Here is a 24,234-nt window from a genome sequence, read left to right on the forward strand (position 1 = left end):
ATCGTTCTGCCGTCCAAAACAAGAGCCAACACGCACTCTGAATCAAAGTTAAAATCATTGTGTAAAAAATGACACGGTCGCATCGCTATCAGAGTAAATCCCGTAAATCCAGATCTAACGATGTCTACCGATTAACTGAATCTTTCTTGTGGTTTTTGTGTTGACGCAAAGGTAAACACGGTCTTCAAATAGCAAAAAACACCTACTATTATTCCTTCCTTCTTCCTGAATACATGAACATGGCCGGCCTCATTATTGATCATTTGAAAATTTGAGTCACTGAAACTTGCACGCTAAGAATGCTTTAAAAACCCCAGTCAATCTTTCAGTTGATTCTTTGTACAATTTCACTGATTTTGGTCAATCACGGAGTAGCAACCACAGATATGTATAGTAGGATGGCTCAAAAAACACTTTTTCAAATTTTTTGATTATTCGGTTCTATTTGAAATTTCAGCCAAATCGGTCAACGTTTGGGCGGTGCTAAACTCGTTTGAAGTTTATATGGAAAAATGTATGCAGAAATATCCAAAAACAGTGATTTGCAGTTGGACGGTACAATTTACGATCAAGAACCATGATACTCATTCAGTTTTTGTAGAATTAAATACAGAATATTATGCTGAAAACCACGAGAAGATTAGAGTTTTTTAGGCAAAGATATTAGCATTTTGCTGGAGTGTTGTAGGGGTGAATTTGTTTCTTTTCAAAGGTAAAAGAAACGAAATTTGCTCAAACCCCACTTCAGAGAAATGCTAATAACTTAGCCGGGCAAACTCTAATCTTCTCGCGGTTTTCTGCATAGCATTCTGTATTAAATTCTTCAAGATCTGGGTGAGTATCATAGTTCTTCATCGAAAGTTGAGCCGTCCAACTGCAATTCACTGTTTTGGGATGTTTCTGCATACATTGTTGCATATAAACCAACGAGTCTAGCACTGCCCAAACGTTGACCGATTTGGCTGAACTTTTGTCCAGAGCATCAGAGCATCAAATAGAACCGAATAAGAGGGCGGCCCATCAAAAAAATTGAAAAAAGTTTTTCCCATACTAATTTGAGCCACCCTAATGTATAGTCAGGGAAAGCTAAGCTACAGTTAATTCTCCCTTACTTAATCTTGATGTCAAAGAGGTTATCGAATTAGGTAAAACATTGGAAACCGTATGAAGAAAAATATCAAAGTAGCAGTAGGAAACACATCGAGATACAGAACATCGAGAATTGGAGGGATCTTAGTAGTTTCTGCTTGAGACACTATGAACGAAACCAGGATATTTTCGAATTGGTATTCAATTCAACTGGCCTTTTTTATCTTCCACAAATAATTAAGTTTAAATCTATATAATAAAAATGAAATCGCATGAAATGGTCTGTGTTCGCATAACTCGAAAACGGCTGGATTTTCTTCATATCTTCAGCAGATATGTTCGTTATCGTTTCCGACGGGTTTTATGATATTTCCTCATGTGAAAATCATAAGTAAAGTTGAGTATATCGTGAAAAACTAAAATAAAGATTCTTAGGGAAATTTTGCATGGGCAGTTCACAACGCGCATTTCCGCCTAATATGCAGGACAACGTCTGCCGGGTCGACTAGTTGCTTATATTTTTAAATAATTTTAACCTTACAAATTAGTATCATTATGTGAATACTCAATCTGATATTCGTCGGTAAACGCGATACAAGTTCAAACATTTTGAAAAACGAAAATCTAACAGGTCGGTTTGAAAAGTTTATTCAGCAGCATCTATATTTCAGTTTCCAATAGTGATCCTGTATTCGTCGCCTTTGCCGATTATGTCGAGTCGCATTATCTCTTATATTGTTCGTAATGATTGGTTTTCCAGGCGGCTTATTGGGCCTGCGCAAACCACCTGTCTCGTCGGAGGGCCGTCGTGTCAGGGCTGTTTAGCGTCCCACATAACACCAGGTGGATCGATCAGGTGGAAGATGACTTGCGGACCCTCCGTAGACTGCGTGGTTGGCAACGTGTAGCCATGGAGCGAGCCGAATGGAGAAGACTCTTATATACCGCATAGGCCACTTCGGCCTTAGTCTGAATAAATAATAAATAATAATATTTCAGTTTCTGAAAATTAGTCACGTATTTTTTATTTTGGAACAATAAGTTATCACCTATTTTACATCTTCCTATTCCGATCAATATAAACATCCATAACAAGCTTTGCGTGGTGTGTTACGGTGTAAGATCTACCACGGTCACATTGTCAGCTACAGGCAAATCCTAACCCGTATTCGTTGGGTTAGCCTTCTCCAATATCCAACTCCGTGGTACTTATGAGGGTGTCGCTGAGTCGGGGACCTCTCGTTAAGTAAGTACTACATCAACACTTCCTTTCCCTCTCAAGTTAAGGTGAAGATGGGCGTTGCCAGGAGTAGTAATCCTCATGCTTTAGTGATTTTGATCCTATATTGAAATCAAGAACCACACCCACCTTGATTTCTGATAGCAATCTGAATAAGGATTTCGAAAGAAAAACATGAGTATCACTAGTGTCCAATCTACGAAGTACACCGTAACTGTGCTATGCTAACGGGTGGTCACTAAAAAACGGGAATTTCAATACTTCAATACTTTTCTATGAGAACATTTCATATGTTAATGAATTAGAATATTCAGAAAATTGTCGCCCACACACTTTTACTTCAACATGCTCAGTTGTTTCAAACATGCCGTTAAAGCAGGAAGGATGCGCGCCGCATTGTACAATTTTTTTAAGCAAACAAAAATCCTGAGAAAAGTACACGGTGGACAATAAAATGTTTCGAAAACTGTTAAAGGATATCAAGTAGACCCAGCTCCATTGTGTTCAAAGATGACTGGAAGGCCAAAGACACGAAGCAACTCATCAATAGGATCAGAAGCATCATTCTGAAATGGCCGCCGTCCAACGGTCATGTGATACCTGCAAGATTGCCGCACGGCGGACCACGGATAGCTTTCCGCATCGCGTTTGAAGTATGTATGAAAACCAGTATGGGAAAACGTATATTTTTGCATTTTTTTTTTTCTTAAAGTTTCAATTCACCGTAAACCAAGTGGCACATTGCGTTTATGTATAACCCAAAGGATGCCGAAAAACATTGCTGAAGAACGTACGTTGCTAGAACGTCCACGAAAAAAGTTAAAACGCTTCGAAGATTGATTGTTCAAACTAGAGGCCTGGATAAGAGAAACGCGAATAGGTATGTGCCGCCAATCGAACCGTCAAAAAACAGCAGCCAATCGAGCAGGAGACCTGTCAAGCAGCCAAAATGTTTGCTCAAATACTGAAAACGGCTAAATTCGATTTTATGCCATTTTTAAATAAACAAATTTGAATGCATTTTACATTACTTTGCAATAATATATGCAAGTCATTTAAAGATTTTGAAATGAAATTGCATTGTTTATTGGATTCTATTGTTATGTGTTGTGGACACATTAAATATCGGAATGTGAGATTTTATCTACATAAACCATTTCTTCCTTTTCATGTGTTGTTCTTCGATGAAAAAGATTGAATACAGTGTTGGCAGAGTCATATTTTATATCCGCGTTTCTCTTATCCAAACCATATGCAAAAATCGTATTTTCTGCCAGCACTGCAAAACTACGTGGACCAATAATTCAACTGAGTTATTCCAAATTCTTTCAAAAATAAAAAATTCCGACAAGAAGGAAGATGGATTTTGCCCTCTGACAACCATAGGTTATCCGGTAGTGTCGACAGAAACATTGATTTCTTGCATATGGTTTGAAGAATCTATTTTCGAAGCGTAATGTCGTTTTTAGTATACCTTCCAGCTAGACCTAGTAGACCTTCCAGTACCTTCTTCTGTCAGCATCTTTCAAACTATAAGGTAACGTATTGAGTCACGCGTTTGACGAAAAATTGAAGCCGCTAAGAGCAAAAATGTAAAAAAAAAGGGCGGAAACGGAGGGCGCAGCCATTCGAGCCCATATTTAGCACAGTTGATTGAGGTCCCAAAACGACTCAGAAAAACTTTGATCTCAAGTGATTGAAGTTTGCGTCTTTCCATACAACTGCGCCCCACTCTAGTATATATACTACTTTGATAAAAAGTAGCGACTACAAACTCCAAAAGTCTATGGTGAGAAGACTTCCGGAGCCAGCTACAAGGGGCCAAAAAAGGTCTAAAAAATCTCATATTCAAAATAATATTTGATAATTGTAGATCGGAATATTTCCATTTTTGGACACTTTTACCACAGAGAAACAGACGTCTCACTCAACACATGTTCCATCGTTCACCTTTTTAACGGTTAATTTAATGTTTTGGAGGTGGTCAATCGGCCACCGATAGCACTTCCGTCGATTTTGCTTGTGTTTAACGTTTGTGCACTACCGCCATCTGGTTGCCGCACATATTGATTTTAGCACTGGGCGACAATGTTTCCGTGACGATTATTTTCTTTCGCTCTTATGTTTATATCGGAGTTGAGGTAAGGGTAACGATGGTGCAGATTTAAGATAAATTTGCTCGTTTTATTCAGAAAAAAACACCATGTAGTCCGAAAAATGATCATTATGGCCGCATTTAACACGGCGGCATCTGCGACAACAGCAAAGCATTAGCTCATAGGTACGTGTTCAATGAGGGAGATAGCATAGGGGGGCTCTGCCAGTAATAGTGGAAACTCGATTTTCGCCATCAAAAAACATCACCACTATTACTTGTACATGTACCAGTTAATAGAGAAAGCGATTTTGAAAAGAAAACAATATTTTGAAGTATCAACAATATTTTTCCTAAAAAGTAGAGAAGGACATTTTTCTGCCAATATATTTACATCACAGGAAATATTTGCCAATCAATTGTCATTAATTAAACATTTTGGATCTGTCACTAATACCACTATTATCGGTACACCGACCCTAACTGTAAAATATACAATTGGCAGTGATAATGTACCTGCTAAAACGAGTACGGTAAGTGTACCGGTAACGACAAGTAATACCGCAGAGTAATATTAACCAAAAAACAGTTTTTCATCTTTGCTCAGTTGCAGCATGCACGAAAAAATGATTTTCAGATGTGCTAATCGCCTATAAATTTACATCTGTGCGAAGAAGAACACGAGGTTAGAGGCTCTAACTTAGAGCTATTGCTGCAGCCATTTTGAACTCCGTCGTATCTCTTAAAGTTGGATTTTATTGATCTAACGAAACACAGCATTGCCTCCAAAGTCTAAAGCTTTGTTTGACAGAACATTCCGAAATTAAACTTTTCTTGGTCCGAATCAATCCAATAGCGATTACGATCATCTACTGATCAAAAAACAAATAGATTCGCTTTCCTCGGATATTAGGGGGCTTTTGACTTCCAGACAAACTTCACGAGTGTGGGCTTTCTCCCATATTAAACAACTACTTGTACAACTTGTTGTCTGAGAAACATATGAGCTTTTCTCATGGAAACACAACAATTTCAACTTGTAGGTACTCGCGGGAGTACTCCCTTTATCAGATCGCTTTGCGGAATTGTCTTCCGGGTTCCTCATCCGGTGTGAGGTCAAAATTTATGACAATGTACTACTGGTACATTTTCACGGATAACCTAAACTCCCTTGATGCTATTCGTTCAATGAGGTCGGTACAGAAATTACCGTATTTCCTGAGTGAAATACGATCAATATTGAGTGATCTATCGAATCGCTTTTACACTATCACCTTAGTATGAATCCCATCACATTGCTCGATTAACATCTACAAAACAAATAAAATCTAGCTGTACTATTTATATTTTAACAAAAAAAGGCAAATCCGGGTGAGACGCCACACCTCAGGGGGAGATGCCGTACGTGGGAAATGTTGGAGAAATGAGATTAAAATTTGTTTTTGCCGTTGAATTTAATTTCTAAGAAAAACATAATCATTTATATTTGTATTTCAACCTAAAAACAAACAAATTTCTTCACGTGAACAATTTCTCATTTCTACTATATTACAATGCACAGTCGAAGATATTAGTCATTTACTTTGTTGTTTTTCTTCCACAATCAATAACATAAATCTTCAAAAATTGCACATATTGCGTTCTTCTATATCCATAACGTTCTTTCAACTTGTCTGACATTCCAACATGGCCTAATATTCTTCATTGAAATCCTCCTCCATGCCTGCTTTTTCTTCGTGGGGTATCTGCTCTTGCAAGAATTTTCACAAAACCGTACAAAAAATCTTTATTAAAATAGCGTAAAATTATGTCCTCAGCGGCGTAAATAAAAGTGTTTAACCGGCATATTACTTTTTTGGCTTACGTTTTTGTTTTCGCTACAAAAGACACCCTCTCACATACATTTGCGTCAATAAATCAAGTTTGTTCTACCACATCACTTAAGTGCGACATCTATACCAACGCGGCATGTCACCCAGATTTACCCTATATGAATTTTTCTCAACTGCTCGTCCACACGCCATGGTCAGCTGGCAACGAAAATGAGATGTAGGCCATTTAGGCAGATGGCTACATTCCATTCTCCCACAGGTATCGAAGCACGGGACTTTTATTAAAGTGATGTGTAGGCTAATTTCCAATCACTACTCATTACACGCGCATTCCTTCAGGATCGCAGACAGCAATCGATGCGTCTGCGGAACAGGCTACCAAGACATCAATCACGTTGTCTGGAACTGTCCCTAAATCGGTATCACCGATCCGGTCCGTACTATGTGTATCCCTCCGGGTCCGAGGAAAACTAGACAAGAAAAACATTCCAGGTGTGCTGGGTAAGTTTGACCTACACTACATGATCCTTACATACAAATTCTTGAAAAGGATCATTTCATCATGATCAGTTTGCATGTATCATTACAGTTATGTCTTGTGTAATCTACGCCAAACAACAAGAAGACCGCTACAGCGCTGCTCAGGACAATAGAATACCCCTTGTCCATATCCCACTCCCCTTTTTTGTACACTTTACTTTCGACTAAGCAGCTAGTTATTTGGCTCCCCAAAGCTAACAATAAGATATAAGACGCACATTGATTGTACACAAAAATCAATAGTATCGTTGCTCCTTTATGCCTGATGGCGATTGAGCCTTTAAATAAATGCGAATTAAAACAATTATTTTGCATATTTTTCAAATATTAAAAATTGATGCAATTTCCAAAAAAAAATAAGGGCGTACCGCCGAATACTGCTTGCTGTTTGATATATCTTCAATCCACCAAACTTTTTGTGAGATTAAAAATTATGTTTAAATGTGAACTATTCCACTTTTTTTCTAAAAAAGATTTCAGCAAGGGCACCGGGAATCCATATACCTACTAAATGAGTAATTTATAATTGAGAAACTTAATCATTTGAAACGACAAAATGAAACTTTCGAAAATTTATTTACGCAACATATCAGAGATACTTAAGCCATATTTATCACACTTTTTTAACGGAAAGACATTTTACAGCCATACATAATCAGACCGTTATTTGAGCTTATAGTTGCTTCAAGTCGTATTCTGTTTTATATTCCAGTTTGTGCGCTAAGAATAAAAGTGGTATTTATACGAGTAAAATTATTTTGTCAAGGGCACCTTCGAACGAATACAAAGAATAACAAATAAATACCATTACATATGGTGGAAAGTTGCCTTTTTCCATCGTGCATCCGAACCATGAAATTCAACACGCATCACGACACATCTGCTCCATTTTCCAAGTCTAACTTTTCTTTATCGACCATCACTGTTTGTTATTCCATCGAAAACACAACACTGCTCAGTTTTTATTTCCATTACTTCACATCGCCTCCCTCCGCTGTTGGCTCATGTTCCCGTAGGAACAACACGCGACACATATTCTATGGCCCTGTTTTACTGCCCCGCTTTTCGTGTCACTAACCACTACAACACACATTTTCTTCCCCTTCCATTATGATAAATTAAAACTTCCACACGTTTCCCGCTATCGTTATTGTTGCTGTAAAGTTGAAAGGACTCGCACCCATCACGGCGATGCCTTTACACACTGGACGAAACCTGGAAAAACAACACACACCGCAGCCTACTTGGCTCCTGTTTTCCGAAACGTGCATCAAACTAACGACCCACACCACCATCCCCCCGGGAGGGGGCTGGTGGAGCAGGACTTAGTGAACCATACTCTCATGCCATTCTCAGGTCCTTTTACAACTCTCTCTTCCGGCCCGATCCTATTCTCTCTCGTGCTCTTCTGCTTCGAGCTGGTTTCGAAGCTGGCCCCAACTTTTGCTGCTGCTTATTTCAGTGCTTCGGATTGTTCAAAGGACCCACCAGCCCTCTCCCGCTCACCGCTACACGCCCCTTGGCTCCACCGATGGTTCAACTTTTCATCCATTAATCGAAGAAAAAGAATAAGACCACCAGTAGGGCAGAATAAAGAAGAAGAAGTGGAAAATTCCTTTTTTCCAGGATTTTTCACTAAATTCGTAAGAAATTCCGCACTTTCGAACCGAAAAACCGTAACCCAGGTGCTCGGTCGCCGCAAAACGATGGAATTCACATGAATTTCGAACCGCAAGTGGCCAAAAATGACCAGTGAAAATTTCACACACACACAATTTTCCCTTTGGAGTACCACTCGAGCAGCCCAGTACGGAGCTCGCGGAAAAACGTACCTTTTCGGACGAGATCACACACTATTCTGGTCGAAGAGCTCGCCAAGTCGATAGAATTTTCCTTCCGATGATGCGATGGGGAAAATGAGCGAATTGCGTGCCAGTAGGATGGCACTATGGAACGAAGCTGCGCATCGGACAGGGCTGGGCGCCGTATGAATGCTTCGAACTTGTCGCCGTTACCTGTGCAGACGACACCCGAGCCTCCCATGCTCGCGGCATGGCGTTATTTATAGACGACCACGCTGCGGCGCATCAGCACGTCTCCCGCAGTTGTTGGGGTCGGACAACGAAATTTGCGTGCGTTCAAGAGCCATGTTTTGTGTACCGTCGGATGGTGTGATTGGTTTTCAGGATTTCGATTAAAATCTAATTATTTGCTCGAAATGTTGGTGTTGAAAGATTTGGTGTTGAACATGGTCACTGTCTGAGGATCTGGGTCGAACAGATAAAACCTAACAGGTCCAAGACTTCGTTAAAAGTAATTCACATATGCCTAATGAGATTCATATTCTACAACCAGCGATGCTCAGCATTGTGTGCTTTTTTCTTTAATTTGTTCCTCACACAATAAAATTGAGTTTTTATCATACAAGTTCCGCTAACTTTACTTTTATAACCAGGTTTTATTATAACGTCTGTTACGTACGATCGGCACTTTTCAACTGACGCAGTTTCTATCTAGCTGTACATAAGATTCCCTATATAGGATAATGCACGTAGGTGTTTTTTTACAAGGGAAAATGCATTTACGCTTGACCCAGTACACGTGCTTAGTAGTTGCCAAGCTAGTACACGGAAGTGTACTGGAGTGTCGGACACGACCAGTGAAGGTAATACCGACTAAACTCCCTTGGGCTCCGCCCATCATTTCCCCCAGGAATTGCCCCCCAACATTAGTTCTAGGGGATAGGCAGTACTTACTGTACTCCCTCATTCACGCTCACATAGGTACTCATCCCGTATGAGGCTTACTTGGGTGCTCTCTTTAACACACCCTGCCACTCCTCCTGACACACGCTCTGACACACCATGTGGGACTTACTTAGGTTCTCACTTCTGACATGCCATGCGAGGCTGACTTGGATGCTCACCTCTAATGGTACATACACACGGTCAAGCAGTTTGACGTACATTGACTCCACCCCTCGTTTAGTCAAGCATCGACCATGGTCTACAAACCGCAACACGAACCCTCAATTTATTCGACCAACAGTATCACACACGAACGACCGAAGCGCCAACTCAAACACCAACCATCAAAAAATATATGGGGGTTTGTGCGACTTCACTACAAACGCTCAAGCATGTTCGGCGAACTTTGACTCTGCCCCCGATAGCTCAAACCAAAATCAAACCGCTTTGATTTTTTTCCAACCGTACCTATCTCCGGTATCAACCTATGTGTCCATCTACCCTTAGTGGAACTGTCCCACGCACGCTGCCATTTGACCATTGTGGCCAACCTGACAGTCCTACGGATGCCTCTCGTGCCGCGCATTTCGAAGCACTCTCTGTCTTCACAGATAACGATGTCAATAGGCACCATACCGGTGATGACGCAAAGTGCATCGTGCGACACGGTACGGTACGCGCTCGCAACTCTTAGGCACATGAGCCTATACGTACTTTCTAACTTCTTTCTATAGCAGTTAATACGCAGGGCCGTGCCCCAAGCTGCCCCCCATGCCTCAGTATGGACAGAGCGACGCTGGCCAGAAGCTTATCGTCGATTACCCCCAAGAGTTTTATGGAGCGTTCAGAGGTGACCGCGCAGTTGCCTGCCCTTATCACCGCTTGTTGCTTCGACTTTCGGTTGTTAACAACAACCACCTCAGTCTTGTGGTGAGCCAGTTCTAACTTCCTGGAACTCATCCACTCCTCCACAATTGCGATCGAGTGGGCTGCAGTCAACTCCACCTCTTGGAGAGATTCGCCGAAGACCTCCAGCGTAATATCGTCAGCGAAGCCGACGATTACCACGCCCACCAGGAACTTCAACCTCAAGACACCGTCGTACATGACGTTCCATAACACCGGACCCAGTATGGAACCTTCCGGAACCCCTGAGGTTATGTCAACGCACTTCCGACCCGCCACCGTGTCGTATACCAGTACTCGATTCTGGAAGTAGCTTCCGAGAATCTTGTACAGGTACTCGGGAATTCCAAGACGCAGGAGCGCATCTGCAATAGCTGCCCAACTGGCACTATTGAAAGCATTCCTCACGTCGAGAGTCACTACTGCACAATAGCGAACTCCCCTCCTCTTACGCTGGATAGCTATCTCCGTGGATTTGGTAACCGACAAGATAGCGTCTACGGTCGACTTACCCTTTCGGAAGCCAAACTGGTTACTCGATAGACCATCCGCACCCTCCGTGCGTATCAACAACCTGTTGAGGATGATCTTCTTGAGCAACTTCCCCGCCGTATCAAGCAGGCATATTGGTCTATATGCCGACGGATCCCCCGGTGGTTTTCCCGCTTTTGGCAATAGGATCAAGCTCTGCCTTTTCCATGCTTCAGGGAAGACTCCCTCGTCCAGGCATCTCTGCATGACAGATCTGAACATCTCGGGAGCCTCAGCAATGGCCGCTTTGATGGCCAGGTTCGGAATACCATCCGGTCCTGGCGCCTTACTTACACTAAGGGACTGTGCAATCCCCGCAAGTTTCGCCACAGTTACTATTTCCTCGTCGGCCACCCTGGCCCCTGGCAGCTCCACAAAGTGAGGCCAGGGACTTGGGTCGTGATGTGGGAAGAGCCCCGCGATGATCCTCTCCAGCATCTCTGGAGACCGCTTTGTAGGGGCCATCGCCCCACGTGTCTTGGCCATTACGACCCTATAGGCACAGACAAATAGACGTAACAGCTTGAACATTTTTCTGAAAAATCCATCGCTCAACTCCTCTACCACCATCTTGCGTGCATGTTGCACGAAACAATGTTTCGTATGACATTGTCACCAGAAGCCGCTCGAGTGAAATGTCAAACTCGAAGGATTCCTACGCTAGCGTCTCTAGTTGTGAAACGCTCAATCAATCAAATTCAAATTGGTCGTTAAAGTCATGGTCGATAGAATTTTCTCTAGTGTTACGTCTGTTTGTCTGTGCTATAGGCGTCACCCCATGGATTCGCGTTGGCACTTTGACACAGGCCCTCGAAGCAGGCTTTTTTGCTTGATCTAATCTCAGTCTTCAGAGCGGCTCTAGCAGCCACGAACGCCACCCGTCGTTCAACACGCTCCTCTTCTGTGCGTGCTCGCTGTATCCGCCTCCTTGCCCGTAGGCAGGCGCGGCGCAGATTCGCAATTGCTTGAGTCCACCAGTAAGCCGGTGGCCTCCCATTCCTAGAGTGGACTTTCCTAGACATGGTGGCATCGCATGCACGCGAGAGTACGGTTACCAGCTGCTCGCCGCTCAGACCGAGAGTATTGTGCTCGCGGCGGAGCGCTTCCTTAAACACCTCGTCGTCGAAGTATGATGTCTTCCACATACAAGGGCTAGGCCTCGCCCCTTCTTCCGTCCGCTGAATGCTATACGAACCGCCAGGTGGTCGCTGTGAGTGTAGCCATCATCTACCCTCCAGTTCGAACTACTCGTTTGGCCAGGGCTTCAGAACGTAACGTCGATAATCGACTCGGGCCCGTTCCAGCTGTAGGTACTTTTGGTAACGACATTAGCCAAGTCCACATCCAACATGGCCAGTGATTCCAGCAGGATCTGCCCCCGTTGATTCGTGGATCGGCTTCCCCATTCCACGGCCCAAGCGTTGAAGTCCCCCGCTATCACCACCGGCCTACGCCCCATCAAGTTAGCCGTCAAACAATCTAGCATTCGACCGAACTGCTCGATCGACCATCGAGGAGGCGCATAGCAGCTGCAGAAGAAGACTCCGTTGATTTAGGCAATTACGAAGCCCTAGTGTGTCGAAGACACCAACTCTAGGACTGGGTGTTTCCCCGTTGTCTATATCGCCGCCATTTTAGACCCATCGGTAACCCAATTACCGTTCCTGGCGGGTACCCTGTAAGGATCTGCTATGATGGCGATATCCGTGCAGTTGCAGGGCTGCATCACAGTGGTTCAGGTTAAGCTGCGTTACCTGCACTGTGATTTTGCAGCACGCTTAAACGCCGGGCACTTCGAACCCCCCATGGGGTGCTTGCTATTCGCAGCTTTGCTGGAACATATCAAACAGTTGGGAGGGTTCGTGCAGCATTGTGCCTTATGTCCCTCCAATCCACAACGTCGACAGAGCTTGCTTCTGTCAGCGCCTTTGTAGACTCATTGCTTGTGCCCCGGTTCCAGGCACTTGAAGCAAACTTCGGGTTGCTCATATATGCCCATATATCAAATCTAACCATGCTCCGGAGGAGGGTTATTTTTAACCACGGCGAAATAACCATCGAATTGTCAAATTTTAACTAAAAGTTAAACGAATCGGTGGAATGGTTCACAGCCTAAGACCGAGCCTAAGACGCTATTAAGAAGCCTTTATTTTACTTTGTAGTTGCTAGAGAGTACCTTTGGAACTTCTTTAGAACTTGAAGTTGCTTAAAGTTCACATTGGAACTTTTGGGAGCCAGAAGTAGCTTCAAGACTTATTTAGCCTCCTAATCAGCTAGAAAGTACCGTCGAAACTTCATATGAACTCTTAGAAACTTCAAAGGGGATTTTGTTATGCAATGACGAACTTTTGGTTGCTTGGGCATCTCCGTCTTATGTTGAGCGAGCTCCATGTCTCGTGTGCTGCGGTCAGTTCTACCTCGGGAATTGACTCCTCGTAGACCTCAAAGGTTACGTCATCGGCGAAGTCGACGATCTTAAAACTAGGTGGGAGCTTTAGTTTCAGGACCCAATCGTACATGCATTCATTTATTTAGCTTACATCTAAACAGATAACACTGAATCAACCATTTGACGCCACAATACACGATTCGAGGCCACATCTCTCTAATGCGCCCATGCTCGGCAAATCGTTCTGTACCTGCCGGATCGGAATCGAACACTCCGTCGTACATAAGGTTCCATAATACCGGGTTCAGTATTGAACCTTGCGGAACTCCTGCGGTAATAGGAACGCTTCTCTGACCAGCATCGGTCTCGTATAATAGTATACGGTTTTGGAAATAGCTTTCCAAATCCGGTACAGGCCCACCGGCAAGCTAAGCCGGTGTGACGAGCGCGCGATGGCATCCCAGCTTGCACTGTGCGTTCTTCACATCAAGTGTCACTTACGCACATTATCGAATACTTCGCCTTTCCTGTTATCTCGGCGGTGTTTACCACCGAGTTAATAGCGTCCAACGTGGACTTATCCTTACGAAAACCAAACTGGTTGCTAGACAGGCCGTTCGTACCCTCTGAGTACGGGGTCAGCCTGTTGAGGATTATCCTCTCTAGCAACTTGCCCGATGGGTCGCCCGGCGGCTTCCCGGCCTTCGGCAACAACATCAGTTTCTGTCTTTTCCATCTTTCGGGGAATCTACACTCATCTAGGCATCTCTGCATAGCTAGTCTGAACATGTTTAGGTTCGCTATGATTGCTGTCTTGAGAGCGCTGTTCGGAAATCCATCATGCCCTGGAGCTTTGTTCGTTACCAGGGATTTAACCACCGCGAATTACTCTTCGTTCGTCACCGGAGCCACCTTTTCGGCCGCACCCATATTGCCTTGTGGTGCAGGAGGCCAGGGACTTGTGGCTCGGGACGGGAATAGTACCTCGATAATCTTCGCCAACCTATCCGGGGACCATTCGGGGGGTGAAGAGCTCGCTTTGGTCTTGGCCATCACTATCCTGTAGGCGTCACCCCATGGATTCGCGTTGGCTCCTTCGTATAGGTTGTCGAAACACGAGAGCTTATTGCTCTTGATGGCCTTGTTAAAGGCCAGGTTCGCAGCTCGAAACACTTCACGGCGGTCCGCTCTTTCATCTTCGGTGCGGGCACGTTGCATCCTTCGTCTAGCGTTGAGGCAGGTTGATCGAAGGGCCGCAATCTCGGGACTCCACCAGTATACCGGAAGTCTGCCATGTCTCGGCATGGTGGCGTCACACGCGCGTGATAGGACAGCTACCAAAGCATCTCCGCTTAGACCTTCAGTGTTCCAGTCCCAGGGCCGCGGTGAAAACTTCGCTGTCGAAGTGATTGGTTCTCCACCCCCGGACCTGACAGGGATCCCCGGACCTCGGATGTTGCACGCCATAGTTGATCTTGAAGCGAATTGCTAGATGATCACTATGGGTGTAACCCTCGTCCACCATCCAGTCCAAGTCTGGTGCCCGACCAGAACTGACAAACGTTACGTCAATCCATGACTCGACCCCGTTCCTTCTGAACGTGCTAGCGGAACCATCATTGACTAGCACTGCGTCGAGCTTCGCTAGCGGTTCTAGTAACACTTGACCCCTTCGATCGGTGCAGCGGCTGCCCCACTTCACTGCCCGAGCGTTAAAATCTTCTGCTATGACGACCGGCTTACGACCCACTAGGTCAGACGTTAGCCTATCGATTATTTGGTTGAACTGTTCTAATGGCCACCTTGATGGGGCATAGCAGCTACAATAGAACACACCATTGATCTTGGCTATCGTGACACCCCCATAAGTAGTACTGGGAGGTAGTTCCTGGGGGAAACGATGGCAAAGCCCAAGGGAGTACATTACCGGTACGGTCGAGTCCGACACTCCAGTACACTTCCGTGTGTTAGTTTGGCAACTACAATGCACGTGTGCTGGGTTAGTGTGTAAATGCATTCTCCCTTGTAAAAAAAACACCCTCAGTAGTGGAGTGTACTACCTCTTGGATCAGGTACCATCCTGTCGTGCGAAAAGCTGCCATCCTAGACCCGTCCGCCACCCAATTGCCGTTATCGACAGGGACGTTGTACGGGTCGGACAAGAGGGCGACAACAGTCCTCGAGACCGACTGCCACAGCAGCTGCTGGGCAGTTGCACAGTGGTTAAGATTCAGCTGTGTTACTTGCACGGCTTATTCTTATTTTTCTCTCCGGGACACGAAGACCCACCCATAACGTGGTTACAGGCTTGCTTTTTGCTGGCGCAGATAAGGCACTTTGTTGCCTTATCACATTCATGCGCCTTGTGCCCTTCCTCACCACAACGACGACACAGGTTGCTACGGTCTGGGCCCTTATAGTTGTAGGACTTGTGCCCCAACTCTAGTTTTTCAGCTGAAGAAGTCAATTTTTGGCGGAACAAGCGCTTTATTCGTCTTGAATGTTTGTTGGGTCACTTCCGCTTCTTCAAAAGAATTATTTGGTTTTGCTTCACTCATTGTAAATGGGTCCACCTTGTGGCTGCCGTCGAATCCTACTGGAGTAGTCGCCTTTTATGATCCCATGGTTATCTTTGCATGCCTTACGGCATGCAGGGAGGCCATGCAAGGATTGACACTTTCGTGTTCAGAGCCAGATCAGCGCAAGTCAAGAAAGGGCATCTGAGCCTACTCCCACCTAGCAGGCAAAGCTTGGTGGCAGGATTGGACAGCGTGCTACAAGGCCCGCTTTCATAATATTACTATATCCAAGACAAGGTCCGTTAACACGCGGCCAGAATGCCATAATCAGGATGTCACTGGCATTGATCCTGATGTGCCAATTGGCATTTCTTGGGCTCCTGTGCGCTTTGAGCGGCACACGGTCGCTTTGATAGGGCCTGCTCGCGGACACATGCAGCTTTTTGTAGAGGTTTAACAGAGCCCGCTGCCAAGCCCCACCACGCCCTAGGCAGGCCCCCTAACTCGCAGAGGCCGAGGGGAGGGGGTCGTTAAGCCCTTGGACATAGCCCTGCTGCCCCCGATGGGGTCTTGTCCGATCCTTCCAGTTTCATAGTAGCCGGGCAACCAGTGGAGAATGTTGAATGCTTCCAATATCACTTGTCATAAGACGAGTTTGTACAATCCCATTTAATTCCACCACTTAATTGTACCTTGACAGATACGTATTTCGACCTTACTGTTGAGGTCGAAATACGTATCTGTCAAGGTACAATTAAGTGGTGGATTTAAATTGGATTGTACAAACTCGTCTTATGACAAGTGAAGATATTCCACTAAAAAGCTCAAAATAATTTTCTCAACAAGCTTCCAATATCTTTGGTAGCCAAATGGCGTCAGACGGCGATATGTACCAAGATTGACATAGGCGCACGGATCAAGAAAGCAAGGGCTGCATTTGCGAGTCTAAGTGATATCTGGAAAAACTGGCAGATAAGTGAACGCACCAAAATACGAATTTTCTAACGTGAAATTTGTGCTGTTATTCGCTAACGAAACATGGTGTGTATCAGTGGAAAACACCGATAGGCCGATAGCAACAGAAATGCGGGATCGGAAGTGGGACTGGGTCGGCCACACTCTACGTAGGGGCGGAAACGATATCTGTAAACAAACAATAGACTGGAACCCATTGGGACATCGCAGCAGAGGCAGATCCACAGGCTCATGGCGGCAAAGCCTTAATAGTAGCAGTCGACCGAAATCTAACCTGGCAACAGGTTAAAGCGATAGCTGGACATCGCTCAGGTTGGAAATCTTTCAATTCGGCCCTTTGCAGCACCGGAGGTGTACAGGACCCATAAGTAAGTAACATATGAAAAGAAGAAAAGTAAAATTAGTGAAAAGGGGTATTTTAGTTTCGCTGCTTGTTTGTATTGGTATGAGTGTATAACTATCGAGGGGTCCATCTTTCTGAAGAATTTAAGAATTACTCATGTAATAAACCATATTTCCCATAAATGCATAACAGTCTTATGTAGATCAAGCAAACATGGCACTGTTATGAATTTTTGGGCAGAAAACGTTTTCACTGTCGTTAAATACTGGCTAAACATCTTTTGCTCTGCGAATCGGCTGGACGAGCCAACAAAAATCCCACGTGTTTGGCAATGTGTAAGTGCAACATAAACTAACATGTTCAGATATGAGAACTGAGCATCGCAATATCTACTCATATTAAGGGTTGCTATGGCTACATGCGATGCAACCTCAGAGGTGTGGTGTAATGAGTTAAGGACGAGGGGCAGAAAGTGTACGATAACTGACCAGTACGGACATAGAAAACAGTGATAGTAACAAGAAGACAAATAGCACAATTTGGTGACGAGGATGGGATAAATTGGAAGGCATTTTGATTGAAGGTAATTGAAGAAAAAAAAATTCAATGATTAAATCACCTATTGCTGTTATGTTATAACCAGGTGCACCCGTTATGATTGGGGAGAATTTTCAGAATTCTCCTGTTCTTAATGGGTTACGCGGAAACTATCAGTTTTCAACGGCTTGTGCGGAAATTATTTAGAATTTTAGTTGATTTTGGCGAAGGCTTAGAGGGGCCTTCCAGTTTTTCGCATTGAATGCAATGTAACGAGAATTTATAGGATTCTCATACTGTGAAGATTTTGGAATCTTCCAGGATAAGCCATACAATATGCGTTTCGGGAAAGCAGAAATTGAATGCATGATGGCGAAAATTTGGAGAATTTTCCTAGAGCGAAGATTTTTTAATCTTCCTGGGTACAGCTTAGTAAGATGGCCAAAAAAAAAAGGTGGAAGAAAGTGAAAACTTCTTGTTGGCTCGTTTCCATAGTAACGCATGGAAGCGCGTTATTTGTAATTTGAATAAAATCTTGGATTGCTGCGTTTGGCATGCATACGATGGGAGAAACGACGCAAAGAAAATATGCTGATATCCATGGTAACCAAACGTGTGGTTGCGTATCGCATGTCAATTTGAATGGACACATAGATTGTTTTGGTTACCATCTATAGTTACTAACAAATGGATAGATACTTGAAACGGAAACAAGATTTGCATTTGGTTATAACACAGATAATCTGTGGTTATAATAAATTTGAAAAACATACAGCATTCCGCGATCATGGTAAAAAAAACCCAACTTAATTCACCGAGTAGTGATAGTGCCTTTCTCGCATTTAGCCAAGACACCAACCTTATATGGTGCTAATATGGTTCAATGTACCATTTTCTTTATAACTCTTAAACGCAACAGTCGATCGTTATCATATTAAATAGTGATCAACTAGGCTTTGTCCCCTGTCGAATACAAGTTATTGCGAGAAAATCGGTTAAGGATTACTATATTAAAAGTTGTCTAATGTTTTTCTTAGCTTTTGTGCACACACATACACACACACATACACACGGACAGACAGACATTTGCTCAGCACGTCGAGCTGAGTCGATTGGTATATAACACTATGGGTATCCAAGGCTTCTATAAAAAGTTCGTATTCGGAGTGAAATGATAGCCTTTCGGTACAACTTTGTTGCACCAGAAAGGCAAAAAGTGTATCGGTGGTCTGATGAAGATTAATCATTTGATTTTAGATGGAAGAAGGTCGTCCGATTCCCCCGTTCCGCTGTAACCAAATTGAATCCGGAAAACTTTCCAAGGAGTGGAAAGCTTGGCGAGAATCGCTGGAATGTTATTTTGCGGCATATAACATCACGGATCAACAATTGATGCGAGCTAAATTATTGCATCTGGGCGGTCCTGCGTTGCAGACAGTATTTAAAAATTTGCGAGATCGAGAACACATCCCAATTGTTTCATTGGTCCCGAATTGGTACGACATTGCGGTAGGCAAGTTAGATGAATTTTTCGAGCCTCGCCACCAGAATTCGTCTGAGCGCCGAAAATTACGGTCAATGAAGCAGAAGTCTGGAGAACGGTTTGCCGATTACGTTATCCGACTCAAGCAACAGGTCTCGGAGTGTGGATTCGAAAAGTATGGAACGGAAATTGAACAAATTTTGATTGAAATTCATTTGACGGACGCTGTAGTGGAAGGATGTAGCTCCAATGATGTACGTAAGCGGATTCTGTTGAAGGATTTACCATTTTCCGAAATCGAAGCCCTAGGTATTGCTCAAGAAGGGGTTGAACACCAGCTGTCGGCTCTAACAAGCCATCCACCTGAAAAGATTTACCGTATTGCAAAACCAAGAAATTATGACACGAAAACTGAACCAATGCGATCGAAAGCAGTTCGTGATAAATCTTGCTTCAATTGTGGACGCATTGGGCATATTGCCACGGCTTCTATCTGCCCTGCCCGCGGGAAGCAATGCAGACATTGTAAACTGTTCGGCCATTTCGAGAAGTTGTGCCGGAAGATGAAAAGCAAGGAACCATACAATCGCGTTCAAACAAAAATAAGAGCTGTAGAGGACAAACCAGACAAGGACGATGAATCAGGCGATGTCTGATTCAATAACAAGGCAGAAAAAGGATACTATGCGTTCTACTCGGGAAATGAATCGAACGTGATTCCATGCACCATTGGAGGGATACACCTCGAAATGTTGATAGACTCCGGGGCGGATGCCAATCTCATCAGCGAATCAGCTTGGAAAAAAATGAAGAAGGAGCGTGTATCTGTTGTTTCTTCGACTAAGGGCAGCTCTCGTGTTCTTCGGGCTTACGGCAGCGACAGACCATTAGAAGTGTTGGGTGTTTTCGTAGCTAGTGTAGCAGTGGGTCGAATGGAAACTACGGCGGAATTTCTCGTGGTGCGAGGCGGTCAGCGATGCTTGATGGGAGATAAAACGGCTAAACTGCTTGGTGTACTGAAAGTAGGTTTGGACATTAATGAAGTAACCAGTGATAAAACTCCTTTTGCAAAGATCCGGGGTATAAAAGCTCATATACAATTGGATCCCAAATTTGTACCAGTATTTCAACCGATGCGTCGCGTGCCTATACCATTGGAACAAGCGGTCAAATGTAAGTTGAATGATCTTTTGAAACGTGACATCATTGAGAAAAAAATCGGACCAGCAAGTTGGGTGTCTCCACTTGTGGTAGTCGGAAAAGCGAATGGAGAACCACGTCTGTGTCTTGATCTTCGTCGAGTGAATGAAGCAGTTGTCAGGGAGCGACACCCTATGCCAATAGTGGATGACTACCTAGCACGAATTGGCAAGGGCAAGATATGGAGTAAATTAGACATACGTGAGGCGTTCATGCAAATCGAGCTAGCAGAAGAGTCTCGAGATGCAACAACGTTCATCACAGCCCAAGGATTATTTCGATTCAAAAGATTACCATTTGGCTTAGTAACAGCACCAGAACTGTTTCAAAAGGCGATGGATGAGATTCTCAGTGGGTGCGAAGGCACATTTTGGTATATAGACGACGTCATCGTAGAAGGAGAGACCTTGGAGCAACATGATGAACGCCTGCAAAAGGTACAGAATTATTATTGATTATTTGTATATGAAAATATAAATTTAACAAATAAAAGATTAACAAGAATAAAAAACTTCTTCTAGGTTTTAACTCACTTGAATACTCGGGGTGTTCAATTAAATTGGGAAAAATGCCAGCTACGCGTAACAGAAATCGATTTTCTGGGACATAATATTTCACCTAACGGTATTAGACCATCTAAATCGAAAACGCAAGCTCTGCTATCTTTTCGGGAACCTCGAAATGAAGGAGAATTGAGGAGTTTCTTAGGCTTGGCCAATTATATGAACAAATTCATTCCAAATTTGGCCACAATTGACGAACCATTGCGGAAATTGTTACAAAAAGATTCGAAATTTGAATGGACACCAGTTCAAGCTCAAGCATTCGAAGAAATCAAGCGCGGTATGTGTTATGTAAAACATTTAGGGTTTTATAAAACTGAAGATCGCACCGCTATTATAACAGATGCCAGTCCTGTGGGGCTTGGAGCAATATTAGTTCAGTTCGATGATAACGGTTTCCACAGAGTTATTAATGCTGCCTCTAAGTCTTTAACAGAAACAGAGCGCCGATACTGCCAGACAGAAAAAGAAGCGCTGGCCATTGTTTGGGGCGTAGAACGTTTCCAACATTATCTTCTTGGCAAATTATTCGATATTTTCACGGACTGTAAAGCTTTAAGTTTCTTATTTTCAAAACGATCTAAGCCTTGTGCGCGTATAGAGCGTTGGGTGTTAAGGCTGCAAATGTTCGACTACAGAGTTGTGCACATATCTGGACTAGACAACGTTGCTGATAGTCTGTCGCGTTTGGCTGTTTTAGAACCCAAACCTTTTGACACAACTGAAGAAATTATTGTACAAGAAGTCGCCATGCATGCAGCCAAATGTTCAGCACTGTCATGGAAAGAAATTGTAGAATATTCTTTGAAAGATTCTGATATAACACAGATCTTGAAAATTTTAAAAACTGGAGATTTACAAGCACTGCCTTTAGAATACCGAGTGATAGCAAATGAGTTATGTGAATTGGAAAATGTTCTTTTAAGAGCAGACCGAATTGTAGTGCCGATGCAATTAAGAGAAAAAGTTATAGAAACAGCACATGAAGGTCATCCAGGCATAACGATGATGAAAAATCATTTGCGATCTAACGTATGGTGGCCGAAAATGGATTCTGACGTTGAAAAACTGGTTAAACAATGCCGTGGATGTACTTTGGTAGCAGCGCCTGAAAGACCCGAACCAATGATCCGCAGTAAACTACCAGTGGCACCATGGTCAACAATTGCGTTAGATTTCCTAGGGCCTTTACCAGAGGGACAATACCTGCTTGTAGTCATTGACTGTTATAGTCGCTTCATGGAAGTGTGTGAGATGAGCAGTATTACGGCAAGTGATGTTATTAGAGAACTGTCTGTAATATTCAGTAGATATGGCATTCCAAGTGTGCTGAAAGCCGATAATGCGCCACAGCTAAGTGCAGAATGCAGTGAGTTCAAAGAGTTCTGTGATGCTAATGGAGTTAATCTGAGAAATACAATACCGTATTGGCCACAATCAAACGGCGAAGTTGAAAGACAAAATCGGTCAATTCTCAAACGGTTGCGTATAGCTCAGGAATTAGGATACGATTGGAGAAAAGAACTTTCTGGTTATTTATTGACCTATCTTTCTACGAAGCAACCGACTACTGCAAAATCCCCCGGTGAAATTATGTATGGGCGAAAAATCAAAAGCAAATTACCAGCGATATCAACGTTCTTTGAAGATGAAAGTGTTCGGGAACAGGATCAAATCATCAAGGAGAAGGGGAAGGAGTATAGTGATACAAAACGACGAGCTAAAGATAGTGAACTAGTTGTTGGTGATCGTGTAGTAGCAAAAAGAATGAGGAAGAGCAATAAGCTGGATACTGACTATGCTGATGAAGATTTCGTGATACTTAAGAAAACAGGCGCGGATACTATTGTCAAATCTACAATATCAGGAAAGGAATATCGACGTAACTCTTCTCATTTGAAAAAGGTGACTGAGCTGAAAGAATCAAAAGAATCATCTCAAAAGGAACACGTACATGCTGAAACAAACACAAACGCCGATAGGTTCAAGCCATCATCTCGGATAAGGCAGCAACCAATCAAATTTAAAGATTTTATTCCATACTAAACCTGTTTTCAACTTTGATTTACTATATAAATAAACATGTATGCTATGACTTTCATTTTAATGTTAAAGGGGGATTGTAGCATCGCACTATCTACTCATATTAAGGGGCGACATGCGATGCAACCTCAGAGGAGTAGGCGGTGTGATGAGTTAAGGACGAGGGGGCAGAAAGTGTACGATAACTGACCAGTACGGACATAGAAAACAGTGATAGTAACAAGAAGACAAATAGCACAAGAACGAATGGATCCGCAGCCCAGCGTCTATCATTCTTTATATGGTTTATAAACTCTATTGTATTGGTACAACTCAGAGTCTTGTTCTATCAGTCATTGTCCGTTCCTCATTAGCATTTACAAACAAATTAGAATAACCCTTCTTCTATGCTTTTTTTTCACGGCTAAAAATTTCATTGATATGAGAATAGGAGCCATTATATATATATATATATATATATATATATATATATATATATATATATATATATATATATATATATATATATATATATATATTCCTTACATATTTATATTCATTTTACTCAGGTGTATTTTACATTATCTACTTCTTTATCCTCTTAATATGTGTCCATTGAAATTTATCCTTCCCCTCGGATATGTTACCTTGCCGCGGTGGGTCGGCTTACGCCATTAGCACTTGTAGTGTCGGATGACTTATAATTAAAACACGTTTTATTGACACTGTCGTCGAAACTAAATTAGGTTTTATTGCTTGGCTACTATGATCTATGATACTGCATTTATTTGAACTATAAGCGTGACGTATATCGGTAACGCATCGTAACCGATCCTACAACTCCTCCATTTCTTTAATATGATTGAATGTGGTACTACAAATCAACCTGATGAACTTCAACTTGTATTTTAGAAACTCGGACAACTTTCGTTGAGAATGCAAGGGTTGCATGTTTATGGCATACCATTCATCAATGCCATCCTGAAATGTAAAGAATAATGAATTTTTTTTTAAATAATTATTTGCATTTTTAACACTTAGCTTCTTTGGTCGTATCTTATCTTCTTCCTGTTTTTCCAAAGCACGATACATATTTTACAATTGCTTTTGAACTTGCCCAAGCGATTCCATTTTTCTTGGCAATCAAGCAAACACTTGAAAACCTAACGTTATTTAACCAATCACTACTGAATAAACTGCGTCAGCAAGACTGTAGCTAATTT

General features: G+C 43.0%; 4 protein-coding genes across 4 annotated transcripts in view; 3 read left to right on the forward strand and 1 right to left on the reverse strand.

The window, feature by feature from the left end:
• The window catches only part of LOC134224057 (calcium-activated potassium channel slowpoke), a 289,103-nt gene extending 280,338 nt beyond the window's left edge, over positions 1 to 8,765 (reverse strand). The window contains exon 1 of the mRNA XM_062703499.1: positions 8,629 to 8,765. The gene's annotated coding sequence lies outside the window, so the exon portion shown is untranslated. The remainder of the gene's footprint in view (positions 1 to 8,628) is intronic.
• Positions 8,766 to 17,669: 8,904 nt separating this feature from the next.
• On the forward strand, positions 17,670 to 19,882 carry LOC134206094 (uncharacterized). The gene is made up of 2 exons (XM_062681790.1): positions 17,670 to 17,789; positions 19,001 to 19,882. The coding sequence occupies exon 2, from the start codon at positions 19,001 to 19,003 to the stop codon at positions 19,880 to 19,882; it is 882 nt and encodes a 293-aa protein (XP_062537774.1). The 5' UTR covers positions 17,670 to 17,789.
• Positions 19,883 to 19,975: 93 nt separating this feature from the next.
• LOC134206096 (uncharacterized protein K02A2.6-like) lies at positions 19,976 to 20,881 on the forward strand. Its single transcript, XM_062681794.1, has one exon. The coding sequence runs from the start codon at positions 19,976 to 19,978 to the stop codon at positions 20,879 to 20,881; it is 906 nt and encodes a 301-aa protein (XP_062537778.1).
• Positions 20,882 to 22,036: 1,155 nt separating this feature from the next.
• LOC134206098 (uncharacterized protein K02A2.6-like) lies at positions 22,037 to 23,035 on the forward strand. The gene has a single exon (XM_062681795.1). It carries the CDS (start codon positions 22,037 to 22,039, stop codon positions 23,033 to 23,035), a length of 999 nt encoding a protein of 332 aa, XP_062537779.1.
• The last annotated feature ends 1,199 nt before the right edge of the window (positions 23,036 to 24,234 follow it).

This window comes from Armigeres subalbatus, chromosome 1 (assembly GCF_024139115.2).
Source record: "Armigeres subalbatus isolate Guangzhou_Male chromosome 1, GZ_Asu_2, whole genome shotgun sequence".
Lineage (NCBI taxonomy): Eukaryota > Metazoa > Arthropoda > Insecta > Diptera > Culicidae > Armigeres > Armigeres subalbatus.

Excerpts from the sequence above, each read along its gene's own strand:
- LOC134206094 (XM_062681790.1), top strand. The coding sequence starts at position 19,001 with ATGGAAGAAGGTCGTCCGATTCCCCCGTTCCGCTGTAACCAAATTGAA.
- LOC134206096 (XM_062681794.1), top strand. The coding sequence starts at position 19,976 with ATGTTGATAGACTCCGGGGCGGATGCCAATCTCATCAGCGAATCAGCT.
- LOC134206098 (XM_062681795.1), top strand. The coding sequence starts at position 22,037 with ATGGATTCTGACGTTGAAAAACTGGTTAAACAATGCCGTGGATGTACT.